The sequence below is a fragment of the Cydia splendana genome, chromosome 4 (assembly GCF_910591565.1).
Source record: "Cydia splendana chromosome 4, ilCydSple1.2, whole genome shotgun sequence".
NCBI lineage: Eukaryota > Metazoa > Arthropoda > Insecta > Lepidoptera > Tortricidae > Cydia > Cydia splendana.
The window spans coordinates 24,680,794-24,706,678 of NC_085963.1; the positions used below are offsets into that span (position 1 = coordinate 24,680,794).

Here is a 25,885-nt window from a genome sequence, read left to right on the forward strand (position 1 = left end):
GTCTTGCCACTCGCCTGCGGCTCGTGGCAAAATATCTCGGTACTCGTGAAGTAATGACATACCTTCCGCACTAGCATCGAAATGTACTATTTCAGTCGAATACTTAGAAATACGTACCTAATTTTACTAAATACTATTACATACAAATTGTAATGTCAAATGCGCATAAATAGTAAAATTAGGCGCAACCGCAGACCTACATTTTTAGAATGGCCGACTAAGGACTGAATAATGTTTATTGACATTGTGTATACCTACTATCTTATTACATAAGTATAGACATAAGGTATTTTTTTTAGTAAATTGTATCTTCATTTGTATATTGGAACGGAGGAAACCTGCGTGTGGTTAAAGTCGACACGCTTCGTCATACTCATATGAAAAGATATTCAAATATCTCTAAGTGTTTTGGAGAGTGGTGTAAGCGGTATCCGTAACTGTTAATATTAATCTGTCACGATATGTTAAATAAATTTAAAAGTAAACGAGAGTTAAATGTATCTGAGATTTATATTAAAATATAAGACATGAAAGAATTGTCGTAATTAATATTAAAATGTCCTAACTGGTCATGAAGTAAATCATAGTTGGGTTGGGTCGTACCTACATTAAGCGATCAAACTGTAATTTTAATAAATGCTATATAAACACAGGGCTTAATAACGAACAATTTATGTCCTGTTTAATTCGAGGAACTACTAGGAAGATTATTAAATTATAACGGCAATCGTTGTTGCCAATGATATCGTACCAAGAATAGATTCCAATCAAATTCGCATTACATTACAATCAATTAAGTGATTACAATCTAAATGTAAAAAAATGTAAATAATCAAATAGTCTCAGATCTACATATTAAGTAGTTATGTACTTTGATCTTTATAAAGGGTCCATTAAATAAGATCAATGGTATGTTAAAGGAGAAACATAATAAGTATGTACATAATAAATGTATATACTTCTGAAGCTAATAATAAGATCAGGATTATCTGCCTCTGGCTTGCCTTAGCCGGCCGGCCAGAGTGGAGTCGTTAGAGCTATAAGCTCCAGGGGTGGAAGTGAAATATCCATAAGACGCGAGTTGGCACAGTGGCTGTTAACAGCCACTGGGTAGAAAGCGACGCACACCTCTCGACACCCCTGAGCCGCTCACACCGGTGTCGCCCTTGAACCATCCTAGATGTCGCTTTTTGTGGGGGCCCATCTTGTGAGGGCGAGTCACCGTCTGCCGGAAATAAAATTGCATACCGTTTTATTAGGCAGGCGTCCGGTTTTTTACCCCATAGCTCAGTACTTAGTCCATCGCTTTCACCCAATAACCTAGTTCATTTTAGATTCCATCAACTCTCAATAGCTTTTACACCCTGGCGGGTGCTGCCTCTGCGTGCGTCCCATGACACGGGTAAGGGCAGCATCCGCTCGGTGTACCCCTTACATTTCATTAAAGTGTCAAAAGGGCCTCTACGTGTTGGCTTCGGCTCCGCGCACGCCTCCCAAAGGTCCGGAACACCAATTGTTCCGTGATGGGAAAGAGATCAAAGAATATTGTTAAAATACCTAATGATTTTTTTTTGCCATCCTGTTTTAATGCAAGAAACAAAATTAAATGTGAAGGATTGAAAATCTCCTAGCCCATCTAGATAAATTTGATAATTCTTAGTCAAGAAAACTTGGTTTTTAAGTCTGGCATGCCAACCTTGCCACTAGAAAAATGGAATTCAAAATTTGTATGGGAGATCGATGATTTGCTCCTTAAATAAAAATATTGTCGCTTTTTTTTACTGACTAAGCTGGCTGGCAAGACTGCAAGACTATTAGAGAAGGCAAACAGAGATTAAAAAATTACCAAGGCCTCTAAATAGGTTTTCAGCAACGCCAGCCCCTTGCAATTCTCCATTTTCTCGCAAAGTTTCAATCTCACTGTATCACAAATCATGGTGACAAACAAACGCACGCACAAACAACAAAAACAACTGCACACTTAATCAACCGACTGTATTGTGAGCAACTTCAGTTGATTTTTACCGGACGCGTTAATTTCTGTTGGCGCGAAAATTTAGTACGTCCGTTCTAATAATTCAAACCGTTTTGCGTAATCCACACGCATATTCGAAACCTGTTAAATATTTTTTTATCTGTATTTTTTATTATCTGTTTTTGAACGCCTCCGACTTTTTTTTAAACTATGGTAGCTGTATTATTTTACTATTTTTGGACGCGTCCGTTACCCGCGTGACGTTTGACTACAATACGTTACGTTTGAAAGAATCCCTTGAAAGTTAATAGTTATTTTATCTAATTACCATCCATGTTAGTTATCTGGTGGCCTTAATTCGTGTCCCTTGGGCATTAATAGATGGCTTGTTTTGAAACTATTTTAATGCGTTCGTAGTAATTTAGTGATTTTATTAATTATTGTATAAGAATTGTGGTTTAATGGATTTTGCAATACGTGTTTAACTAATTGGTGTCTGTGTAATGACTGTCAGCATTAAATTAATCATGGTTATTTTTTGATTCTGAACCAGTAAATTCTAATTATGTGGCCTTGTCAAGGTTTTTCACTGACAATGCATAAATTGTACCTATTAGATTGTTCATAATATGCTTTGTTGTCCGTCCGTCCGCCCATCCGTCTGTCTGTCAAGTACCCTTTATCTCGAAAACGCATGGAGGTATCGAGTTGAAATTAAAACCATTTACTCAGATCTACAGCCCCTTGAAGCTGTGAAAAAAATCAAACTTCTAAGTTACCGTAAAAAAAGATACGGTCGATTAAGTATGCCGCAATAAAGTATTCCTATTCTTGAATGCAAATGAACTGTCAAGTGTGTGAAAGGGTAGTTGACTCAGTCATTCATTAAAGCCATAAACAATGAGTAACGCTTCCTGGGTTACAGAATCCAAAGGAAGCTTCCATTACGGCCGCGGAACTCCAAAACACTGCAATTTGCTGCACTTTGGTCGGCCGCCCGAGCGGAACCGAATGTTTGTATATTAAATAGGATTTGTAAACGTTATTACACCTATTACGGATTATTATAGGTATTGAATAAAGGAGGTTGATCTTGAGTACCGTAAAAGGTACTTGGACGTAAAAAGTAACATAAAAGACGTAGTAATACGTACTATTATTTATTCTGTGACAAATATTCTTTAGCGACATTTCGGTGGAATCACAGAATACAATAATAATGAATAATGGGGATCAAATCTTTAAGCACGGCAAAGTAATTAGAAAAAATATATATTTAATCACTCTCACTTTAATTATACCACCTGCTCAAATAAATTCATAACATTAAAATACCTACAGCAAATTTCCCTAACCGTTATGCAATGTTGCGTTAGCCATACAAATAAATTTATCAAATTCTTTGAAACCAGTTTCAATTTATGCCCGTTACACATGATAGGAAAGTAGTTTGTAAACTATTTAACAAGTAATGGAAATGGTAGTAATAATATATTCTTATAAAATTGACTTAGCCGAACTAGTCTGTAGATAAACTAATTTGTCAGTAGAAAAAGGCGCGAAATCAAAATTTCTATGGAAGGACAGCTCTTCACGCCTAAATTTTTTTAATTTGCCGCTTTTTTCTACTGACGGAAATGGCTAGCCAAAGTTATTTTAACAGTGAATTCTAAACTTTAAAATGTTGTTTAACATTAACACACGAACGCATCATTTATCTGTTGTAAAAATCGAGCGTTAAATTCCGTTAGAATTCACAGCTGACAGTTCGAAATTCAAATTAATCGTTCTCTTTTAGTTTGAATTTGGGCAATAGATCAGGGGTGACAACATTAACTGTTAACTGAGGACATTAAGTGCTTTCGCCGGTTAAATATATTATTGGTCAATTCAGATAGGAAAGAGCCGCATAATTTAAAATATCTAAATAGAGTTTGATTTTCAGTTCCAGCCAAAATTAACAATATCAAAGCTGAGTGAAAGACGAATAAATAAAACAATTATTTATTTTGGCAATACTAGTACAGTGAAACCTGGTTAAGTGGGACCTGGATAAGTGAGAAACCTCTATAGCTGGGACTCATGGTGCGGTCCCCACACTTTAGCACTGAATTACCTCTGTTACTGAGATAAAACGTACCTCTATAACTGGGATTCGTTGTTGTGATTTTATAGTCACATTTACCTCTATAATTGAGACAGAGAGTGAATTTTACCTCTTTTACTGAGACTATCGGCGCGATTCGGGAAATGAATTAGAGATGCACTAGAAATTAAACAATAAAGATATGTGACGTTCCACGGCAAAAGGTACCATTGCCCCGACTGAATATTGGAGCGGCGTTAATAATAAGCGTAAGCGCCAGCCGCCATAAGGTACCTTTTTCCGTGGAACGTCACATATCTTCACTATTTCATTCTAGTGAATGTCTAACGGCGCGATATCTTAAAGTTCGAATCGCGCCGTATATTTATAAGATTACATTTTCCTTTATGATTATTGTTTTTTAGAATTTTATAGGGAATTGACTTCTGTATATGAGATAACGTCAATCTATGACCTCTCTAACTTGGACTTCATCGAACAATTTCCGAATTCTTAGATAAAACGTACCTCTATAACTGGGATTCGTTGTTGTGATTTTATAGTCACATTTACCTCTATAATTGAGACAGAGAGTGAATTTTACCTCTTTTACTGAGACTATCGGCGCGATTCGGGAAATGAATTAGAGATGCACTAGAAATTAAACAGTAAAGATATGTGACGTTCCACGGCAAAAGGTACCATTGCCCCGACTGAATATTGGAGCGGCGTTAATAATAAGCGTAAGCGCCAGCCGCCATAAGGTACCTTTTTCCGTGGAACGTCACATATCTTCACTATTTCATTCTAGTGAATGTCTAACGGCGCGATATCTTAAAGTTCGAATCGCGCCGTATATTTATAAGATTACATTTTCCTTTATGATTATTGTTTTTTAGAATTTTATAGGGAATTGACTTCTGTATATGAGATAACGTCAATCTATGACCTCTCTAACTTGGACTTCATCGAACAATTTCCGAATTCTTACTACCTCTTAGTCTATCCACAAATTCCGCATTTGCCTAATTGTGTCTAAAAAACTTCAAGTTTGATTTAGTTAATTTATGTAAGTAAGTAGTTAAAACTATCGAAACGAAAGCTGAAATTTTGATAAGTAACACGAAAAAATCAATTTTCATTTATTAAATTTCTAATACGCAATGATGTATTAAATATCTATCCTTTGGAGAATCATTCAAAATAAATTCAAAGAAATATTTAAACAGACTTAAAAATATTTAGGGACAAGGATTATTTTACCTTATTTATTTTTAAAGATAATTACTACCTCCCCTTACCTTATTAACCACCTCTATAACTGAATTATACTCTATTAATGGAACCCTCTGTAAATGAGACAGAAATTTATTTGTACCTGGCTAACTGGGAGCCTGGGTAAGTGGAAAACCTCTTTAAGTGAGACAAATTTGCTCGTCCCTTGAGATCCCAATTATCCAGGTTTCACTGTATTTGTGTAATTTAGAACTGGCTGGCTTAACGAGTAGCAATAGAATAAAATATTAAGTAGGTACCCTTTTTATAGAAGATGCACAAGAAAAAGAATGTTGGGAGTAAAATATTCTATCTGCCTACAGTTACAAAAGCATTGACCAATTTTGTGAATTTTAATTTTGACGATATGATTAAACTATTTTAATCTATCGCTGGCTGAGTAATCAAGCACGTTGCCTCCAAATCGAAAAAAAAAAGAATATCGAGTTCAATTTTCAAGATGGCTGAATGACAGGCGTGAGTCAGGCCTGTCTGTCACTTTTTGTGAAAGAAAGCTGGGAACCGGCTTCGACCACCGCTCGGTCTGCTCCGATTTGACTTGGAGGGCATTCCTATGTAATTATAATAAGTTTTTGACCTTGGCAACCGGTCTGTAGATAATTACTTATAGTTTTTTGTATGACGGGTGCGGTCAGTAACTTGGAAAAGTTTTAGAGCCGGTCGATGAACATATCAGAAAGTATGATGGTGAAACAAACATCTCTTTTTAACTCAGTGTGATCGAAAGAGACAGACACCGTCTTTATTACGTACGAAAACAAGTGCATCAGGTGTCGATGGAAGGTTTTGAGAAAGTTGGAGAGATGTGTAAAGTTGTTCTTGAATATTCTAGATGTTAACGCTTTGCTGAATGCGTCAAGTTAACTTCCAAATCGTTGGAGCATTCAAGTAATGTCAGACAGAGGTTATGTCTCGTACAGTTATGAGTTAGGTAGCTACATGAATGCAGATAAAATGACTCCTCTACTTTCTACAATATGTAAGTGCGTAAGACTCACCTCCAAATCCCTGAAGACATCCCTAATATCGGGTTTCCTGGCCCTGGAGGCCGCACGCCGCCGCCGCACGGTCCTATTCAGCCGTCGGACTCGTCTCCTAACCGCAGCGGCTTGTTCTCTGGGCAGCGGCCTTACGGCCTCACCCAGCTGGGCCTCGGTGACTTCGAGGCCGGCCTGGAACGGCGCGGCCAGGGAACCGAGGCCGGCGGCTTGCAGCCATTCTGTTTCGAGCTCGCCTTCTGTTGACAAAGGAAATTTATTTCATTAGTGTGATTCATCTTGGATAAGTCAACAAAATCTCATGTTAAAATCCTAAATAAACGTCATATTTTCATAGGAATTTGACATTAATTTAATGATGACATTTTCTTTTATTTGTCATTGCCAATGCTGTGCAGAGTTAGCTTGGTCCAACTCTACTTGAGTCATAAATCAATAATATGTAGATTTTGGGAGTATTTAGTTACCTACTTATTTTTTTTATATTTAATTCCTGCTGAGGTTTTTGCACGGTATCTTTTCGAGTGAGGTGTAGATTAGGATAGTTTTATTATGTTTTAAATTCACAAGCGCATTTCAACATGCGCAAGTAAATTAAAGAATAACTAAGACTTTGAAGAATCACAGATCCAGTATTAAACATGATTGAGTCAGCTACAATAGGCCTGTTGCATTGCAAGTAACAAAGAATCATGGAAATAATGGTTTCAAAGAAACATATAATATATGTTAATATGATTTAAAAAAATGGCCCAATCTCAGTATTTTTATAAACTGAAGGATTATTAAGATATTCAATAAAATAAAAGTGCAAAATTCTCCAATCGGCCATTATTACTGAAACGCCAATCAGAAGCGTTCTAAACAGTGACGTCATCAATCCATAACATATTTCCTTCGAGCAACACGGAAGGGAGGCGGCATTCGCACTATTTCCCCTCTGCCGAGGAACAAGATTAGCGCGTCAATCTAATCTAGCGCGGGTAATAAAACTAGTTGCACTTGGATTTTTCACTAGACCGAGTCCAGACGCGCGCGTGAACACTGCTGCACAAAAATGCCTGTTTGCTCGGTTTTTTGTTATAAAAAGAGGTCGGGGATATCAAATTTACAAAAAGAAAGTGTTACATTTCACATGTAATATTTTTTTTACATATCATACGTTTTAATTACATTCAAACACTATTATTATATTTTTCACCTCAGCAGCTCGAACAAGGGTACTTTGCTTCTTAAAAACAGTGAGCAAAATGCGATTTTACTCACTGAGTCATTTTGTCTCACTCAGTGAGCAAAATCGCATTTTGCTCACTAAGTGTGTCTCGCTCGGTGAGCAAAATCGCATTTTGCTCACTGAGTGAGACAAAATGACATTCAAGTGACCTTTATAGTCAAATGTCATTTCAACAAGTTCGATATGTGGGTTCTATTATCTCTGTCCCTCTAGGTATGTTCTCACTGCTTAGGGTGAAAAATTTTGTGTACTACACGAGATCAAAGTTATTTACATCTCGTGCGCTTTTGAATCCCTTACTACGCTCAAGATTCTAAATTAGATTCACTCGCTACGCTCGTGAATCTATTATAGAATCTTTCGCTTGCACGGGACTCAAAATAAGCACTCGAAGAAATATCAAACTTTGATCTCTTGTTGTACAAATAACTATTAGTCTCATGTAATTGTTGGATTTATCGATTTTGCTCGCTCAGTACAAATTGCGGATCGGTCGAGCGACAAATCCGACTTCTCATCTCTCAGAATACAATAACATACTTCAACGAAAATGTGTTAGTGTGCGTGTTGTGACACTTGTCACTCGTCCGTACACAAAAAGAGATCGAGGTTTGCAAGATTTGTCTTTGACGTGTGTCATTTTCTATGTATTTGTGTCGTCATTACAGATTGGATTTTGTATGTAAGTGTGTGAGAAGTGCGACTGTGTGCACCTTTCCCCCCGCGAAAAATGGCAGAAAGATTTGTACGGTGAGGTATCGCTTGGGCCCCTCCCTTCCGATGTGTCGGAAGCCGGTGTTGCTCGAAGCATATTTCTTAGAGCAACATAGACAACCTCATTGACCGAAATCCATACGTCCTCACCCAAGAGTTCGAAAGGTGCAAAACAAATATTATTTCGCCACTAAACATTTATTACGTCCAATAAATATTATTACACTATATAAAATAGATAATATCTATTTGTTATTATTTAAATAAAATGCTAAATAATACGATATTTCAACAAAAAACTTTTTTAATTATTTGGCTGAATGGAACTATCGTTGCCATGTTGGCTGTCGTAACTAGAAAAAATGAAAAATTAAAAAGTAAAACCGGCGCTCGGTGATTTTCACTCAAAATTTACTTGTATCTAAGTAATTCATCTTAAACTGCAACCGTGTGAGAGTTTTTGTGTAAAATAAGTTATTGTGATAAATTTTTGTAATGTATTTATCATCCCTAATCGTAATATATGGTGCTGAATTAACAATATCATTCGGATTCAAAGGAAATTCGTAACTGTAAGTACCACCCTACCACCAACTAAATGATGACGTCACAAATGGCATGCGAGGCGTTTTCGCGCGAAGTTTAAACTAGCTATAATATAAGTATAGCTGAAATATTGTGTTTTTCGGAACCAATACAAGTGTACCGACAATAATAAAAGGGATTTCAAAATTTGTCATCAGGCTCCAATTTCACCACGGTGACAGGTGCGACAATTGTAAAACATCACTGTTGCTGACGTCACAGGCATCCATGGGCTACGGTTACCGCTTACCATCGGGCGGGCCGTATTCCTGTTTGCCACCATCATTGTTTTATTTAAAAAAACTTTATTATATCGGAAAAAACAGATATTTCTCTTGCTAAGTTTATGACAATTGTCACAAGAAACACTACATTTGTCACGAAATTCCGACATATACCTAACTCATTACCTGTCAAGAATTACCTACAATTCTTCTAAATCTTGACAATTGTCAGAAACTTCGCAAAAGAAATATCTGTTTTTTTTTTCGATATAATAAAGTTTTTTTAAATAATACAATGATGGTGGCAAACAGGAATACGGCCCGCCCGATGGTAAGTGGTAACCGTAGCCCATGGATGCCTGTGACGTCAGCAACAGTGATTTTACAATTGTCGCACCTGTCACCGTGGTGAAATTGGGGCCAGGCCTATTACCAAACAAAACAACATCACAAACATCGGTTTAAACAGAGCGAAACGATTTATACCGAATAAACCAAATATGGTATTAAACACCATAATCATAAGTGCGTATGGGCATAAAAAGCGATTCATTCTAAAGCAATCAACTTGTAAGTATTTAAAACATTTAATTGAGCATACATAATCTCAGGTGATTTTACCATTATAAAGCCGAAAGGCACGGAACAGTAGTCTAACAAAAACATAATCATTCTGTCCTTCGCGAACCGATTCGCAGATACCTATAGGTAACTTTTTATATTAATCTTCCGTGTTTTTTAGGGTTCCGTATTTCTGTCTGTCATGTCTATGTAACACGCATGGGAACATGGGTAAAAAACTATCGATGTTTTGTTTCAAATGTGAACAAAGGCTAATTAAAATTAAACATATTGGGAATCCCAGTTGAATGATACGTGCGTAAAAAACTGAATAGTATAGTTAACACGATTAGCTGTCATAGATCACGAAGTAAAAGAAAAAGTTGATGGTTATTCATTCATAAGATATTAAGTATATTAATTTTATTAAGTACATTATCGCAATAAGTAATTATTTTCGTACAAAAGTTAGAGTAAGTATAACTTATGAATAGATACTACATTAAATAAAGTAAGTTTCCAACCCCACCAAGCAAAGAAAATCACAATCAAAATGCTCTTTTGATAGTCTTAATCCAATTCAAACTAGTTGAAGCTGACCGTTTAGTACTATAATCCTGAGACCGTTTAGAACTATGAGAGGTTATGACCTCTCATCAAACGATGACGGTCAGCATCAAAGATTTCAACTATAGCTAAAGATCGTTTTAAGATAACTTTGCAGAGACGAATAGAACAAAGTGAAGAGTGTCATTATTAACATTATAGTTTCATAGAAATTTAACATTACTGAAGCCAATGCCACACTTTGTCAGTACACACGCCATGGTCCGACTCTACGGTAATCGCAACCATGAATAATCATAACGCATGTATTATTAAGGTTCGGTTATAGAAGCGATCAACACCAAATTCGGTGCCACAAACCAAAGCATGACCAACTCCATCTCGATCATGTTTTTGTTTCAACGGACCCAAAAGATTGTCCGACAGTATTTTGGATCTTATCCAATAGTAACAAGAACCAAAAATGTCCAAAAATCTTTGTTATATTCAATTCACTTTGGACCTTATCCCGATTGTAATAAACCCAAAATTAATCTTTGCTGATGATTGAACATCATCCAATATTGCAAGTTAATCACAAACAAGCCGTTATAACTGTTTCTGATCAGTTTTGGGACGAATTATACACCCACGCACGTGTACAGTTTATAATCTCAACATGGATATGAAGATGAGACAGACGGACAAAAGGAATCATTTGTATTCGACAATATGAGACATTACGCAAATACGCATACATTTCTTGATAGAAACTTTCATATTTATAGTTATTAAAGACGACAAAATGAAAATAAAATATACTGGAGCTCTAATAATATTCCAATAACTCATCAATATGGAATGGAGTACTCACATATATCTTTTGAAATTAATGCGAAAAATTCTGGTGTATCTGTATCTCCTTAGGTATATCTAAAACATTATAAAAGCTACAGGAAAATGAGAATCATCTCGTTTGCATGAAATTAATCATAAATACGCCTGCATTTACAAACACGAATTTATACGGAAATTAGTACCTACAGCAAAAAATACAAAACAGGAGTTTTGAGAAGCGATTACAAAATTACAACATAATAATCATGTAATTGAGTTGACTGTAAGTACATGAAAAGGTCAAGAAACTTGTTTTTATACGTCGCAAAACGAATGCTGAATCTGAGATGAATCAGAAAACCTATCGTCAAAGTTGAAAATTGAAATTTTGTTATCTGCCTCTCTATCGCTCAAATAGATGAGTGCGATAGAGAGGCAGATAACAAAGTCTCGATTTTCGGCGTTCGAGCTAGGATCTCCATAATTGACCGCATAATAATCGTTTCAAGATGTTTGGTCATCCGTTTCTGGAAACTATTATAATACACATAAGAAACGAGACTATTACGTTTTCCGCGTATAGTTTTGTATACTTATTACTTACCTAATGATGTTTTAAATATTAACTTTTAGAGTTCCTCGTAGTGTTTTAGAGTTACACCAAGATAAGTCTGCAACGTTTTTGATAGCACAGGTTTACGCAGTGCGAGTGTTATTTATACGTCATAACTTCAAAGAATTTTGACGTTTAAAACTTTTGACACCTTTAAATTTGAATATACACACTAAAGAGCAATTAAAAAGGGTCCTTTGTAAGAAAATATATTTTATATTTGACAAAAGAAAAGGTGCATATTCGAAAACTTCTGCTATGGCTCGTTTTCTCCCTCAAAATGAATGAATAAATTTTTACTACGAGCAGAATCTTGACTACCTGTAGAGCTTTTTGTTTTGAACAAATAGGATTACAGGGATTAGTAGTCCGGATTTCCGGACATAATAGCTTTGTAGCAACCCTACTGGAAAACAAAACACCCATAAATTAGCACGAGGTAAGTAATCCCAACCGTGTAATTCGGTTATTCAGCCAAAATATAATAGTTGTTCCGTTGGCTGTATTGGTTTCTATTGGCACGTGGGTTTACCTTGAATGGACACCTCACACGATATTAGGGGACAAGAACATAGCGGAACTTGGGTTCTCTTTCATTTTTTGATCATTCATAAATCATTTATTTGCGTGAAAAGGGTACAGTTACAGATTAGATAGATAGATAGATAGATAAAAAACTTTATTCGTTTCCACAACATACATGGTACATAGATGAAAGAAGACATGCAGCTTAAAATTATCATAAAAATTAATTTACAAATCTTAAAGTAAAAGAAAAATAAAACAAATGCAAAACCATGTGTCGTGGCAGAGAATAGGCGCTGGCTCAGCATGGTGATATGCGGCAAGCCACATCGCTGATATTCTCCTAGATTGTCCTAGAATCTCTATTAATATTATAAATACTGGTGAGAACTTGTAATTGGCTTTTTGAATCACATTAATAAAACCTAAGATAGACATGTTAACAGCTGTTCGATCTCCGAATAGTAATAAGTAAAAATACGAAAGTAAATCTGTCTGTCTGACTTTTTTACGCTTATACCGGCAGTAAACCAATTTAGATGAAATTTTCGATGAAGATAGTTTGAAGCCCAGGGAAGGACATAGATCAGTATTTATAAATCATCATCACTAGACGCAGACGAAGTCGCGGGCAGAAACTAGTATGTCATACCTAAATCATAAATTTAAAATTTCATTTTAGCATTTGGGGTATCCATTGTTGAATCTCTAATAATATGAGATCACATCTCTCCTTTGTCCCTAACCAGCAGTTTAATTTAACCAGCTCATGACTAAACAGGACGCGCCGTTGCCTATATATAGCTCGTCTGCTCTGAATCACCCGCCTCTCTTTGGTCCTACGAACATTTTTCTCGAGAGATTCATTTCACCAATTGAGTCTGCTGTATCTTTAGAATCAAGTCTGTTAACACTTACACTGTTAACTGACAGTTCGTGACCCTTATTACAAAAGGCATTGGGTCCACCAACGGTCAGTTAAAGAGACATGTGTTGATATGTGTACCTAACATGGGTGGATAACGGATACTGAGCGATGGGAAAAATGTTACAAGTTTTAAGATGTCCGAATGGTATGAAGAGTCTTTAAAGGTATCGTTTGGATTTAGACTGCACCATTGCAGTATTGCGACGCGACATAGCTGCCGACTGCATTACTGCTGCAAATGACAAATTCCACCTAATAGTCAGCGGTTACCATATCCGACGTAAGGGAAGTAGCGACTCAGGGGGTGTTACATCCGCATTGCCGACCGCTTAAAATTCTACAGACTTTTATCAAATAAAGAAAAAGAAAACCTCGTGACTATTCATTTATTCAGCTTTAAACCGAGGATGTTTTAAAAGCAGACTTAATTTAGGTGCAGAAAAAGGAAACTGAAAAAGCGCTACCGAAAGTCATTTAGAACGTATTCCGGACGTTACTTCCCTTCCGAAAATACTCAAACGCATCCGCGACTGAAATAGACCACTCTGCCTCCAATTGCGTGTTATTGTTTGACGACCGGTCTGGCCTAGTGGGTAGTGACCCTGCCTGTGAAGCCGATGGTCCTGGGTTCGAATCCCGGTAAGGGCATTTATGTGTGTGATGAACACAAGTATTTGTTCCTGAGTCATGGGTGTTTTCTATGTATATACGTTATGTATTTATCTATATAAGTATGTATATCGGCGCCTAGCACCCATATTACACACAAGCTTTGCTTAGTTTGGGGCTAGGTCTGTTCTGTGTAAGATGAGATGTCCCCTGATATTTATTTTATTTGTTGTTGATTCAGTCAATTTAGAAAAGCACGTGATCTAGCGTTCATGGGGAAATATATATTATTATTTTATAATACAAGACGCAAACGAGCAGTAGAATCCCCTGATGGTAATTAAGCAATCACCGTCGCCATCCATAGGGACTCCATAGGGGAAGTGCGTTCCGCCTTTAAGATCGGAGTATGTTTTTTCTTGTAGGTTTGAATGCCGTATGAGTCCGGATATACCGCGGGTAACAGTTCATTTCACAGTCTAGCTGTGCGAGGCAGGAAGTTGAGCCCAGAAAACAAAATAAATCGAAAAGCTTTAGCTTGCTAAACGGATGTGCAAGATACGGAAAGTTTCCAGATTTTTCTGTAAATTATTACAAAAAATGTTCACTTTGAAAATGCAGCAGCAGTTGACTTGCATTACCTATATTTCATTCTATATCAACTCATTGTAAAGATTTTTATTGCTCTAAACCGACATCAACACTAAAGAATTCCAATCATATCCATTAGTTTATCTACCATAAGGAAAACCATTATTCAAACACGTAAACCTCAGATCAGTTAAGGTTACACTGAGTAGGCGACATCTGCGAGCACACTCGCCATCAGATATATCGGAGCTGCCGAGGTGCTCAAAAATATCTGAACACGCACTCTAACGCCTTGACAATAGAGGCGTGTTCAGATGAGCGCCTTGTATCCGATATATCTCATAACGACTGTACATATGTCTATGGAAATACTCAGACGCATACATCAGCAGATGTTTGATTGGCCAAGACGCTTAATTAATGTAAATATAAACGCTTCTATACATTACGCGGAGCAATTGGCTTAATAGAAGGACAACGGATAATCTAAAGTGGTATTAAAGATAGATGCTTGGAAAATCCGCGCTTTTTTACTGTATTTTAGTTAGTTATTAGGTTTAAATACATTTAAAATCCACTTAGGGCAGGAATGCAAAACTCCTCCTTCCGGGCAAACTGCTCCGTTCGGCTCAGCATTACTCCGAGCAATTATTAGGGTTGACATAACTTCACGTCCCATTGCGTGCACGACCACAGATAAGATAATTGACAACCCTAAATAGCCGAAAGTGATTGTGCCATATATTAGAAAGGAACAGCATGATTCGACCCTGAACCGCAGTCAAACTTCGGTTTTGTAGGAAGTTTCCTTTCTGTATTGTAGTACTATTACTTATTATATTTCGTCACTTCATTTTTCAGATATAAATTTATATTAACCATGTAGTTTCCCTATTGTACAGGTAGCATCGCACACATTTAAGAGTAAGTATTTTGATTTAAAACTGACAAATAGCAACTTCCGCCCACTTCCGGTTATCCCTCCCCAGCGTGGGGCGGCCGCTCAGCTCCTCATTCCTTATTTGTGCGCGGTAGCGAGCACACGCTAAGCACGATGCCGAAACGTAGTGCGCGCATCAAATATTATAAAAATAAAATAAGAAAACTAGAAGAATCTCGTAGAAGAATAGTTTACTCTTCATCGGATTCCTCCGATGGTGACGGTAAGTATCGTAAATCAACGTTAGTCTCGAAAATCTTTCTGCCCGTTTCGTACACTACCTACTCTGGCCGAGAGCCAACTTTTATCTTTTTTATGGCGTGCAATAAAAAAAAAAAAAAAAAATAATAATAATTAAAAAATATATATATCCTGGGGGTTAGTCGAGAACTAACACGAAGGAATAAAATCATCCTGGGGGTTGGTCGTGAACCAACACGAAGGAAAGTACGTTCGTATTTCGAACATTGATTTCGCCCGGGGGTTGGTCGTGAACCAACACGAAGGCAAAAGATCGAATAACGCACGAAACGAAACAAAAGGGCCTAGATATTTCCATTCCTTGCGAATTTTTACTTTGAGCATTAGAGCCGATTGAGGCTGTCGTTTTGTTCTATTTTACAAATAGATATCTTATAAGATTACATATTGCAGATACACATGGAAATACACCTGAGGAGGTTATGTTGCACACGGGCGCCGAGGCCGAATTACAATTACATCCGGTGCCTGAGCTCCAACCAAATCCTGAACCCGAGTCACAACCAAACCCTGAACCCGAGTTACAACCAAATCATGAGCCTGAATTACAATTAGAACCGTTAGTAGCGGATCCTTTGAAGGCCACGGACGCAGATCAAATCGCGTCAGAGCTAAATCCTGATATTTTAGTGGCACTGGGTGCCAAAACTGGTGATGATGCGGTGTACGGCAACAAAATACACGAAAACCTAGCACAACTTTGGACGCCTTTATTAAAAAAAGGCATGTCAAAGGACGACAAGGACAAACTTCTTAAGGAATACTTAGTTCCTCAAAACTGTAGTTTGTTGCAGTCACCGAAACTAAATCCAGAGATATCTGCCGCCGTTCCAGAAACAGCTCGAGGTAGGGATAAGAAAATAAGTTTCAATCAGCAACAACTGGGCGCAGGCATCACGGCGATCAACAGAGCTATGGACGTCTTGATCAACGGCAACGAAGATAATTTAAAAGCAATTAGGTTCTTAAGTGACGCCTGCCGCATTTTAAGCGATCTACATCATGTTAATACACAAGCCAGAATCAAGCTATTAACACCCGGTTTAGAAAAACAGTTTCTAAATGTAATTCAAGACGCAAGCCGTGACGAAACATTATTCGGAAACAATTTATCCGAAAAAATTAAAGCTTGTAAAGCTATAGAGAAGCAAGGCCTTCAAATAAAGAAAAATCCTACTAACCTAATCCCGGCCCCATCCTACCCACCATATCCATCTACATCAACCGCTCGTCCTCCCCAACATCGGGGAAACTGGTCGTGGCCTCCCCGTTACCCGCTGATCAAGATGACGCGGGGAGCGCCCAGGAGGACGTCATCTTACAGACCGAGCTCTGCCTCGTCGGCTCAGACGAGGCCGGCCAGCAAGGCGACAACGCGTGCCCAATTAGCGCGCCGTTAACACAGGTACCACATGCGGGTAGAATACATTACTTTTTTGATTGTTGGCAAAACATTACTGGTAATTTGTTAATATTAAAATGGATCCGGGAAGGATATAGTATCCCCTTTGACACTGATGTTGTTCAAAATGTAGTACCCAATAATTCGATATGGTCAAATCAGGAAAAACATGAAATGTCTGAAGCTATTCAAAACCTTTTGAACTTAGGTGCAGTTTCAGAATGTCTCCCATTACCGGATCAATTTATATCTAGAATATTCTTGGCATCTAAGTCAAATGGAGGTAAAAGATTCATACTTAACCTCAAACCACTTAATAAATTTATAAAAACCGAACATTTCCAGATGGAAGACTACAGAACTGCATCTAAGCTTATCCCTAAAAACGGTTTTTTAGCAACAATTGACCTAAAAGAAGCTTATCTTCTTATACCTATCCACAGTTCATGTAGAAAGTTTTTACGCTTCCAATTTGAAGATAATCAATCACGTTTACTAACATATGAATTCACCTCCTTGCCGTATGGACTCTCAGTAGCCCCTAGAGTGTTTAGTAAAATAATGAGAGAAGTTGTAACATTTCTCAGGTCACGCGGCTTTAAATCTGTCGTATATCTTGACGACATTCTATGTATCGGCAATTCTTATACAGAATGTGTTAAAAATGTCAACGAAACACTAAACCTACTCGTTTGCCTAGGGTTTGTGATTAATTACGAAAAAAGTTCATTAAAACCTAAACAAATCTGTAAATTTCTTGGCTTTATGTATAATACGGCTAACTTGACAGTGTCATTACCTATAGATAAACAAAACAAAATTGCACAGTTAGTCCATAAATTTATGTCCTTGCCAAGATGTACAATTCGAGAATTCGCCCAACTTATTGGTGTTCTAGTCGCCGCTTGCCCAGCTGTACGATATGGCTGGCTATACACTAAAATCTTGGAACGGGAAAAATACCTGTTTCTACAAAAAACTGACGACTATGAAACTAAGGTCACCCCTCCAAAAACAATTATTAACGATCTGGTTTGGTGGGCTCAACACATATATAGCGCAACGAGCCCTATGAGAACATTAAATTTTAACAAAGTTATTTTTACTGATGCATCCTCCACTGGCTGGGGAGCAGTCAGTGACAATGATCGCGTTAATGGTTATTGGAGGGACGACGAGCGAAACCACCATATAAATTATCTCGAATTATTAGCTATTTTCTTAGGATTAAAATGTTTGGCACAAAATTGTTTTAACTGCGCAATATTATTGAGGGTAGATAACACAACTGCGTTAAGTTATATCAATAGGATGGGCGGTATTCAATACCCACATTTAACAAACCTTACTAGACAAATCTGGCAGTGGTGCGAGACACGAAATATCTGGTTATTTGCATCATACATAAATACAACGGAGAATTTTGAAGCTGACGAAGAATCAAGAAAAATTAATCCAGATACGGAATGGGAGCTCTCTCAGACGGTTTATGAGACTATAGTAAGTAAATTCGGACAACCGCAAATTGATTTGTTTGCGTCTCGCACCAACGCTAAATGTCACGATTACATATCGTGGAAAAGAGACCCAGAGGCCCTAACAATTGATGCCTTTACAGTGAGTTGGAACGAATATTATTTCTATGCATTTCCTCCATTCTCGTTGATGTTGAAATGCGTACAAAAAATATTCGAAGACAATGCAACTGGCGTTGTCGTATTTCCACATTGGCCATCACAGCCGTGGTACCCTCTTTTAAAAAGTATGTTAGTTTCTGAAATAATGTATTTTGGACCGCATAAAGACCTGTTACATTCTCCTTTCAGGAGTCATCACCCCCTGTTCAGAAAACTTACCCTGGGTGTCGCGAAGCTTTGCGGGAAGCCTACGCACGGCAGGGACACACGGCTGTCGCTATAAAGCTGATGGTGGCCTCGCTCGCTGACAATACGATAAGTCAATATAACTCATCCCTCAAGCTTTGGTGGGACTTTTGTTTAATTAATCAAGTTGATTTCTTTGAAGGTTCTATTAAATCGGTAATTACATTCCTATCTGAGCAGTTTTCTAAAGGCGCGTCTTATGGTACTATCAATTCTCATCGCTCAGCTTTATCTTTGCTATTAGGCCCTAAGAACATTGGATCGGACCCATTAGTAAGACGATTATTGAAAGGCGTGTATAGACTTAAACCTACTGCCCCTAAATACAACAGTACATGGGACCCAAAAAAAAGTGTTACACTATATTTCGCAATGGACGCCTCATAAAGACATCCCTTTCGAAAATTTAACTAAAAAATTAGCTGTGTTATTCGCATTATGTACGGCCCACCGTGTTCAAACGCTGTCGTTAATTAAAGTAAATAATATACAGTTTACACCCAATGGTGCTCAAATATTCATCACTGATATTATTAAAACTTCTAGGCCTAATAGAGAGCAGCCAGTACTAATTCTTCCTTATTTTAAGGAAGATCCCACAATTTGCCCTGCGAAAGCGTTAAATGATTACTTAGATATAACAAAGGATATGAGAACTGATACGATAAATAATCTTTTCTTAACCTGCAGACGTCCCTATAAAGCTGCTTCATCGCAAACCATTAGTAAATGGATCAAAAAAGTATTATCAGCGAGCGGAGTAGATGTGATGTACGGCGCACACAGCGCACGACATGCGTCAACGTCAGCTGCGAACGCGGCTGGTGTTAGTGTTGACGTTATTAGGAAAACAGCGGGCTGGTCCAGCTCGTCACTGACGTTTGCCAAATTCTATAATAGACCCATTATAGATCACTCTGAATTTGCCAGGTCTGTTTGTTTACCAAATAACTCAACATAGGTACAATTAAGATCAATTAGAAGATTGTCAAGGTTATAATAAATATGATAAAATAAAACATGCATTCTTGGTTCTGTTATTAAAATATATTTAATACATACACTGGTTTCCTTTTTAATATCACCAAAACTTATATCTCTAAACATCTACATGGTTAATATAAATTTATATCTGAAAAATGAAGTGACGAAATATAATTGATGATCAAACGAACTTCTTGAAGTGAAGTTCGATCGAAATTATATGAGTCACTTCATTTGAAGATATAATATAAGGTCCCTCCCGCCCTAGAACCCTGATATAAGTTTTGGTTCCTGACTTCTCTAAAAATAATGAGGAGCTGAGCGGCCGCCCCACGCTGGGGAGGGATAACCGGAAGTGGGCGGAAGTTGCTATTTGTCAGTTTTAAATCAAAATACTTACTCTTAAATGTGTGCGATGCTACCTGTACAATAGGGAAACTACATGGTTAATATAAATTTATATCTTCAAATGAAGTGACTCATATAATTTCGATCGAACTTCACTTCAAGAAGTTCGTTTGATCATCAATTCTGTGCTCAGGGTCTGAAGTCGCAGAAAACCCTACGGTGGAAAAATCTTGTGACATTCATCACCATTAGATCAGTCAACGTACTTAATAGATGCAAATATATGCACTTATTTCCATCTTTTATGCAGTAGTTATCATAACAGACTGAGACCTGATGCCCTCAAGGTTGTGGCATTAAAATTAGTAGTTCCTTATACTAAATGAGGAACTAAAGAGGAACTGAATGGAATAGTAGGACAAACTTATGTAGATGCGAAATAATAGCATCTTGAACAAGTAAAAATTGAGCTATGTTGCTAACTCAGTATGATAAAATAAAAATAAAAATAAGTAATAAGTTGCTAGGTAGTGTAAGTACATTTAAAGTGTAAATCAACCCGAATTTACTGGTGCAACGCATGAATCCCGTTGACACTAAGACATTTTCTTCAGGAATTTATGGCGCTTCAACGAAATGTCAATAAAACTATTTCATAAACGGCATGTAAATCGATTTTATTTATTTAAGCGTATTTACAAATGATTAGGAGCTGACTCGTGTTGACTCTTCCCAAGGCTAAGTCCAAATCTCCTAAATCTATTTGTTGCGGCATTATCTGCGCTCTTGAGAGCTCATGTGATTTTATACTACGTCAGTATCTATACTAGCAAGTAGCAACACAGTTAATCTGAAAACACGGAAATGCGTACGAAAAAACAAACAAACGAATACGTACGAAAAATATTCTATTTTTACCGATTTTGATGCGTTATCGAGTTGTTATCGCTCAGGACATATACCTCACTAAAAATACAATGAATAAGTACCATAACATGTAGAGAGTCTTAAATCCTTTTTTTTATCAGTCTATTTAAAAGTTACCGCTTGTGTTGAATAAAAAAGAATGAACACAAACTTTAATCCATTAAGAAAAACAACACAAAGATTAGTAAAAGTGTTCTGTAAGCAAAGGCGCCTTATCGGTAAATTCGGTAAGCGGTATTTCAATCAACCATTGAGTGTAGCTTTCTAGTATATTTTTCTATAAAACACGTGATGGCAGATAATTGGCACAGGTAAAACAATTTTTTTCATGTTGATATAACAGATTTATTAATACAAAGTTAAAATAAATAATTGATTAAATATTTTTGAGATTCATTGATAAGATTTTTTATGTAAGTTAATTACCTGAATTACCTAAATGTTGTCTGGAAGAGATCGCTTTTTATTAATAATAACACCTATTGTTTACTTCTTGAGTTGCTGTATTGATTGTATTGTTTTCTGTATTGAGCTGTGCAATAAAGAGTAAGTATATGTATCGTATCACTAGATATTATAAAACAAACGGCGCGATTCGGGAAATGAATTCGAGATTCACTATATATGAAATAGTAAAGATATGTGACGTTCCACGGCAAAAGGTATCTTATGGCGGCTGGCGCATACGTCGCATAGCGCCGCAATAATTGGAAATAAATTGGAGCGGCGTAGGCGCCAGCCGCCATAAGGTACCTTATGTCGTGGAACGTCACATATCTTTACTATTTCATATATAGTGAATCTCGAATTAATTTCCCGAATCCCGCCAAAAGTCCCCCGCCGGGTCGCGATAAACTCAGAAACTAACTGGACGGATTTTCATGCGGTTTTCACCTATCAATAGAGTGATTCTTGGGGAAGGTTTATGTATAATTTGGGAAGGTTTTGTGTAACCCGTGCGAAGCCGGGACGGGTTTTGCTAGTTGTGTAAATAAAATAAAACACCCTCGCATTAGTAAGCGACTCCCACTAGGTTGCCTGCATGGGAAGTCAAAACACGCTTGTTGAAGTAAACGCGGGATGTGTTGACATGTGCGCGTAAACTTCCTGGAGCCGCGGCGCACCCGGTGCCCGGTTAACGACTGTTTACAATCCCACCAACCATTCACTATCGTTTACGATTGAGGAGTCATCATCCTACAGATGGTGCATAATTATTTTCCTTCGTATTTTCACGGAAACGTACGAACGTGTCTTGCTATTTCAGTCAGTCTCGGTACAAAAAGTACTGAAGTTGACTGAAGTAGCATGACAAATACGAACGTCTCCGAGACAATACGAAGGAAAACAATTATCCACTACATCTGTAGTAGCTTTAAGTAGTATGGATCTGGGGATTTCCATTCAGTTAATTTAATTAGTTCATAGCATATTCAGAGCATGAATGTTATGAATTCTTAATTAGCAGGTTTATTGACATTTATAGATGTAGATTTTAATTTATCTTTTCTTATTCCGAAAAATAGAAATATTGATGAAACAAAGGCTCAACAATTGTTGTAAAAGTAATACAATTTCCATGTACGAAAGTTCATACTAAATTCGTAACTAGGCACCAGTTGCCTTGCACTTCGAAAACTCACCGATAACCAATTTGGCGTGGAACCAGCATATTGTACCCATATCACATGAGTCACACGCTCACTGGCCGGAAAAACGGATGCCATATACACTGAACGACACAAAACTTCTACATTTAGAAATAAACATCGAAACACTGGCCATTTTGACTTCGTACTGGCCAAAAACACGTAAAGAAAAACTTCGAAATTTGAAAATGTAAACTGATCACTTTGCTTTTTTTCTTAGTAAAGAATATTGTAAAATAAAGTAAAAATAAGTAGGTAAAATGTGAACCTTATGTTATTATGATTTCCACAAAACTTTTATAGCGATTATATGCACATGTATTTTAGGCGGGAAAACTTTCAGTATTTAATTAGTAATTAACACACAAGCTTTTTTGAAACATAAACACATAACTTATTAACGAACTTTTTTATGTTGCCACACTTAAAATTTACGGTGTTTGTATGTCATTAGTGATTAACAGCAGTTAGTGCGGCGTCGCGGCGCGCGACCGACTGCCTCGGCGCATGCGCCGATGCGACCGCGTTTATGCTCTTATACTTTATTTATAGGCCGGTGCAGTATGATATCAATTTTATAACAAACACTTCTGGTTTCAAACTGGGATATAAACAGATCGTAAAGTGACGCTTTCATCTCGTTTTATTTTGATGAAAAGTTCCCTAGTGGCAGAACATAATTCATAAAAAATACACATTCATTCAGATTCAGTAGAATGAATGGATCTCTTTGTCTCTACGATTTATTTTCGCTCTACAAATTTACTTCTCAATTTTTTTCCCAACAAACTGTGTCGTACATACTGTTTACTTTATGTCATGTTTATACGCCGTTAATAATAATAAATAATTATTTTGGGGCAATCTTACCTACATGGACCTTGCCCCAAACTAAGCAAAGTTTGTACTATGGACACTAGGCGACGATATACATACTTATATAGACAAATACCTACTTATACATATACATCGATAACATCCATAACTCAGGAACAAAATAATATTCGTGATGGTCACAAATAAATGCCCTTACCGGTTTTGTTTTTAGGTTTAACCTTTTAGCGTCCCACGGGTCCCACCATCCTACTACTAATTCTAGTACAAATGACCTCAAATGAAATTGAAATCATTATTAGAGTAAATGGAACAGAGTTGCTTTAGTTTTGTTTCTTTCGATTATAAAACGAAACAAATTCATACATTTTCTAATAACATTGATTCAAATTTGACTGCATTTTTTTTATGTGGTGTAGGTACAGGTGTGTGATGATACTGATGATATTAGAATATAATAATACGGGATTATAATTGTTCAACAATTTAATAACAAACCTGATTCCATTAGAAGACTGGACCATGTATCCGTATTTTTGAAACTTAACAACACCACCATTATTCCCACTGAAACCACAAAACTTCACAAAACACAAAAACTTTTACTTTTAACATTCACAGAAAAAGTTTTACCATTTTCCAAAAAACATAAAAAAACAGCTTTTTTAAAAGTCCTGTATTCGAACCTCTGACGCTCGGATGGTAAAGTGTACTAACTTAAAAATCTCAATTTGTCCTCTCATTACCCCCACCCAAATGTCCGAAGTTTGTGGAATATTTACCTAATGAGTTCGAAGTCAAAACGATGTCATTAGAGTTATTGTCTGTTGTCAGGCCACTTAAATATTTGGGTGATAAGGAAAAATGTCTAAGGAAATGGAAGAACTTATCACCGATGTAAAAAAAAATACGCATGTGTTACGCATAGTTCAAAAAGTCTATTGTGTTTCTTTACTAACCTAACTTTACAGTAAAACTTTGAATTTCTCTTTTTTAATCGATTTTTTGATAAATCAATGTAATTTAAGTAAAATACAATATTTTGTTCTATAGATAGTGATTTAAAACAATTATTTTTCCCCTAATTTATAAATGATTACAAACAAAAACACTACTTACTGATAGGAAACACGGAATTCAACAACTTCATGTTGGAATATCATTAAAACCATTAAATGATTCAACATTAAATGAAACACAAGAGTCCCTTGCAATATCGTTCGAACGATTGAGTGCGTATTTTATTTTTCTAAACCGATATCAGATAAAAGATTTATTGAGTGTAAGCAGGTGACAATTGCGACGCAATTTTATAAAAATAAATCGGTCGAGGTACTCGTGACTGACAGTTTTTATCTTATTTTTGTTTTTTCTTTAAATCTAGTGAAGCAGTCATATTAACATCGAGAATTATTGATAAAAAGTTTATTCAGTTGCAATTTATAGAATTATGAGCATTGTGGATTAAAAACGCAGTAAATGATATAAAAAAGGAAAAAACACATTATATTCGTGAGTAAAATCATAATTTATCATTTTATTTCAACGTAAACAATTAGACATGGAGGAGACAGTAAAAGTTATAAAAAATATATACTCCCATGTCTTTAGGCATTTTTCCTAAGTAAAATCATGATTTTTGGTTTATGAAACATCGAATAATATATTTTTTGTAAGGTAATAAAGAAACTACAACTCAAAATAAGAGATTTTTTTTTATCGTTTCTGAGTCAGAAATTGTGACATATAAGGTATTTTCAAAACTATTCAATACAAAGAGCCTAAATAAATAGTTTTTAGTTCATAGTTTTAATACTAAAGAATAGTTTTGATAAAAATCGTGGTTCTAGGACAAAATAATATGCGAACAATAAAACCTTGAGACAGAACAATAAAATATGAAATTTACGACAATATTTTACATCTAAACGTGATTATGCTAATAGATATTTGAACTGCCTAATGCGCCATGCATTAAGAACGTGTCACACCAACCAAGGTGATGACCGCCATTTGTTATAACAAGAGTAAGACATAAAATATATTTGCAAACTAAAATCCTATGTTATTAAATACTTAGATATTTCGAACGCTCCAATCAAATCCCTAGAAGGTACTTCTTAGGTACACGAAACTAAATTAAAAAAGTCAAGATTTCAACATGTTTTAACCGCTTTTTTGACAATTGACAAAGTATTTTACCATCTTGTCGATTTATCATAAGGTATACATTTTATTGTGGTTATTAGAAATTATCAACAGAGAGCCCACTGCAAAATACCAAAATCGAAATTTAGTTATCTGCCTCTCTATCGCTCTTGCATAGACATTCGAG

At 36.5% G+C, this 25,885-nt stretch overlaps 2 protein-coding genes across 5 annotated transcripts in view; one reads left to right on the forward strand and one right to left on the reverse strand.

The window, feature by feature from the left end:
* The window catches only part of LOC134790125 (rho GTPase-activating protein conundrum), a 169,771-nt gene that overhangs the window by 23,969 nt on the left and 119,917 nt on the right, over nt 1-25,885 (reverse strand). For 3 of the 4 annotated variants that reach the window (XM_063760913.1, XM_063760912.1, XM_063760914.1), the window contains exon 3: nt 6,356-6,594. In XM_063760913.1, the coding sequence (XP_063616983.1) occupies nt 6,356-6,594 (239 nt within the window). Of the gene's footprint in view, nt 1-6,355; nt 6,595-22,710; nt 22,893-25,885 lie in introns of those variants that run through there. The other variant, XM_063760915.1, reaches the window with a different exon arrangement.
* Nucleotides 15,377-20,338, forward strand: LOC134789601 (uncharacterized). Its single transcript, XM_063760172.1, has 3 exons — nt 15,377-15,485; nt 15,917-16,928; nt 18,752-20,338. The coding sequence occupies exons 1-2, from the start codon at nt 15,377-15,379 to the stop codon at nt 16,921-16,923; spliced, it is 1,116 nt and encodes a 371-aa protein (XP_063616242.1). The 3' UTR covers nt 16,924-16,928; nt 18,752-20,338.

Excerpts from the sequence above, each read along its gene's own strand:
- LOC134789601 (XM_063760172.1), top strand. The coding sequence starts at position 15,377 with ATGCCGAAACGTAGTGCGCGCATCAAATATTATAAAAATAAAATAAGA. Across the intron at positions 15,486-15,916 it reads GGATTCCTCCGATGGTGACG|ATACACATGGAAATACACCT; the intron begins GTAAGTATCGTA and ends TACATATTGCAG.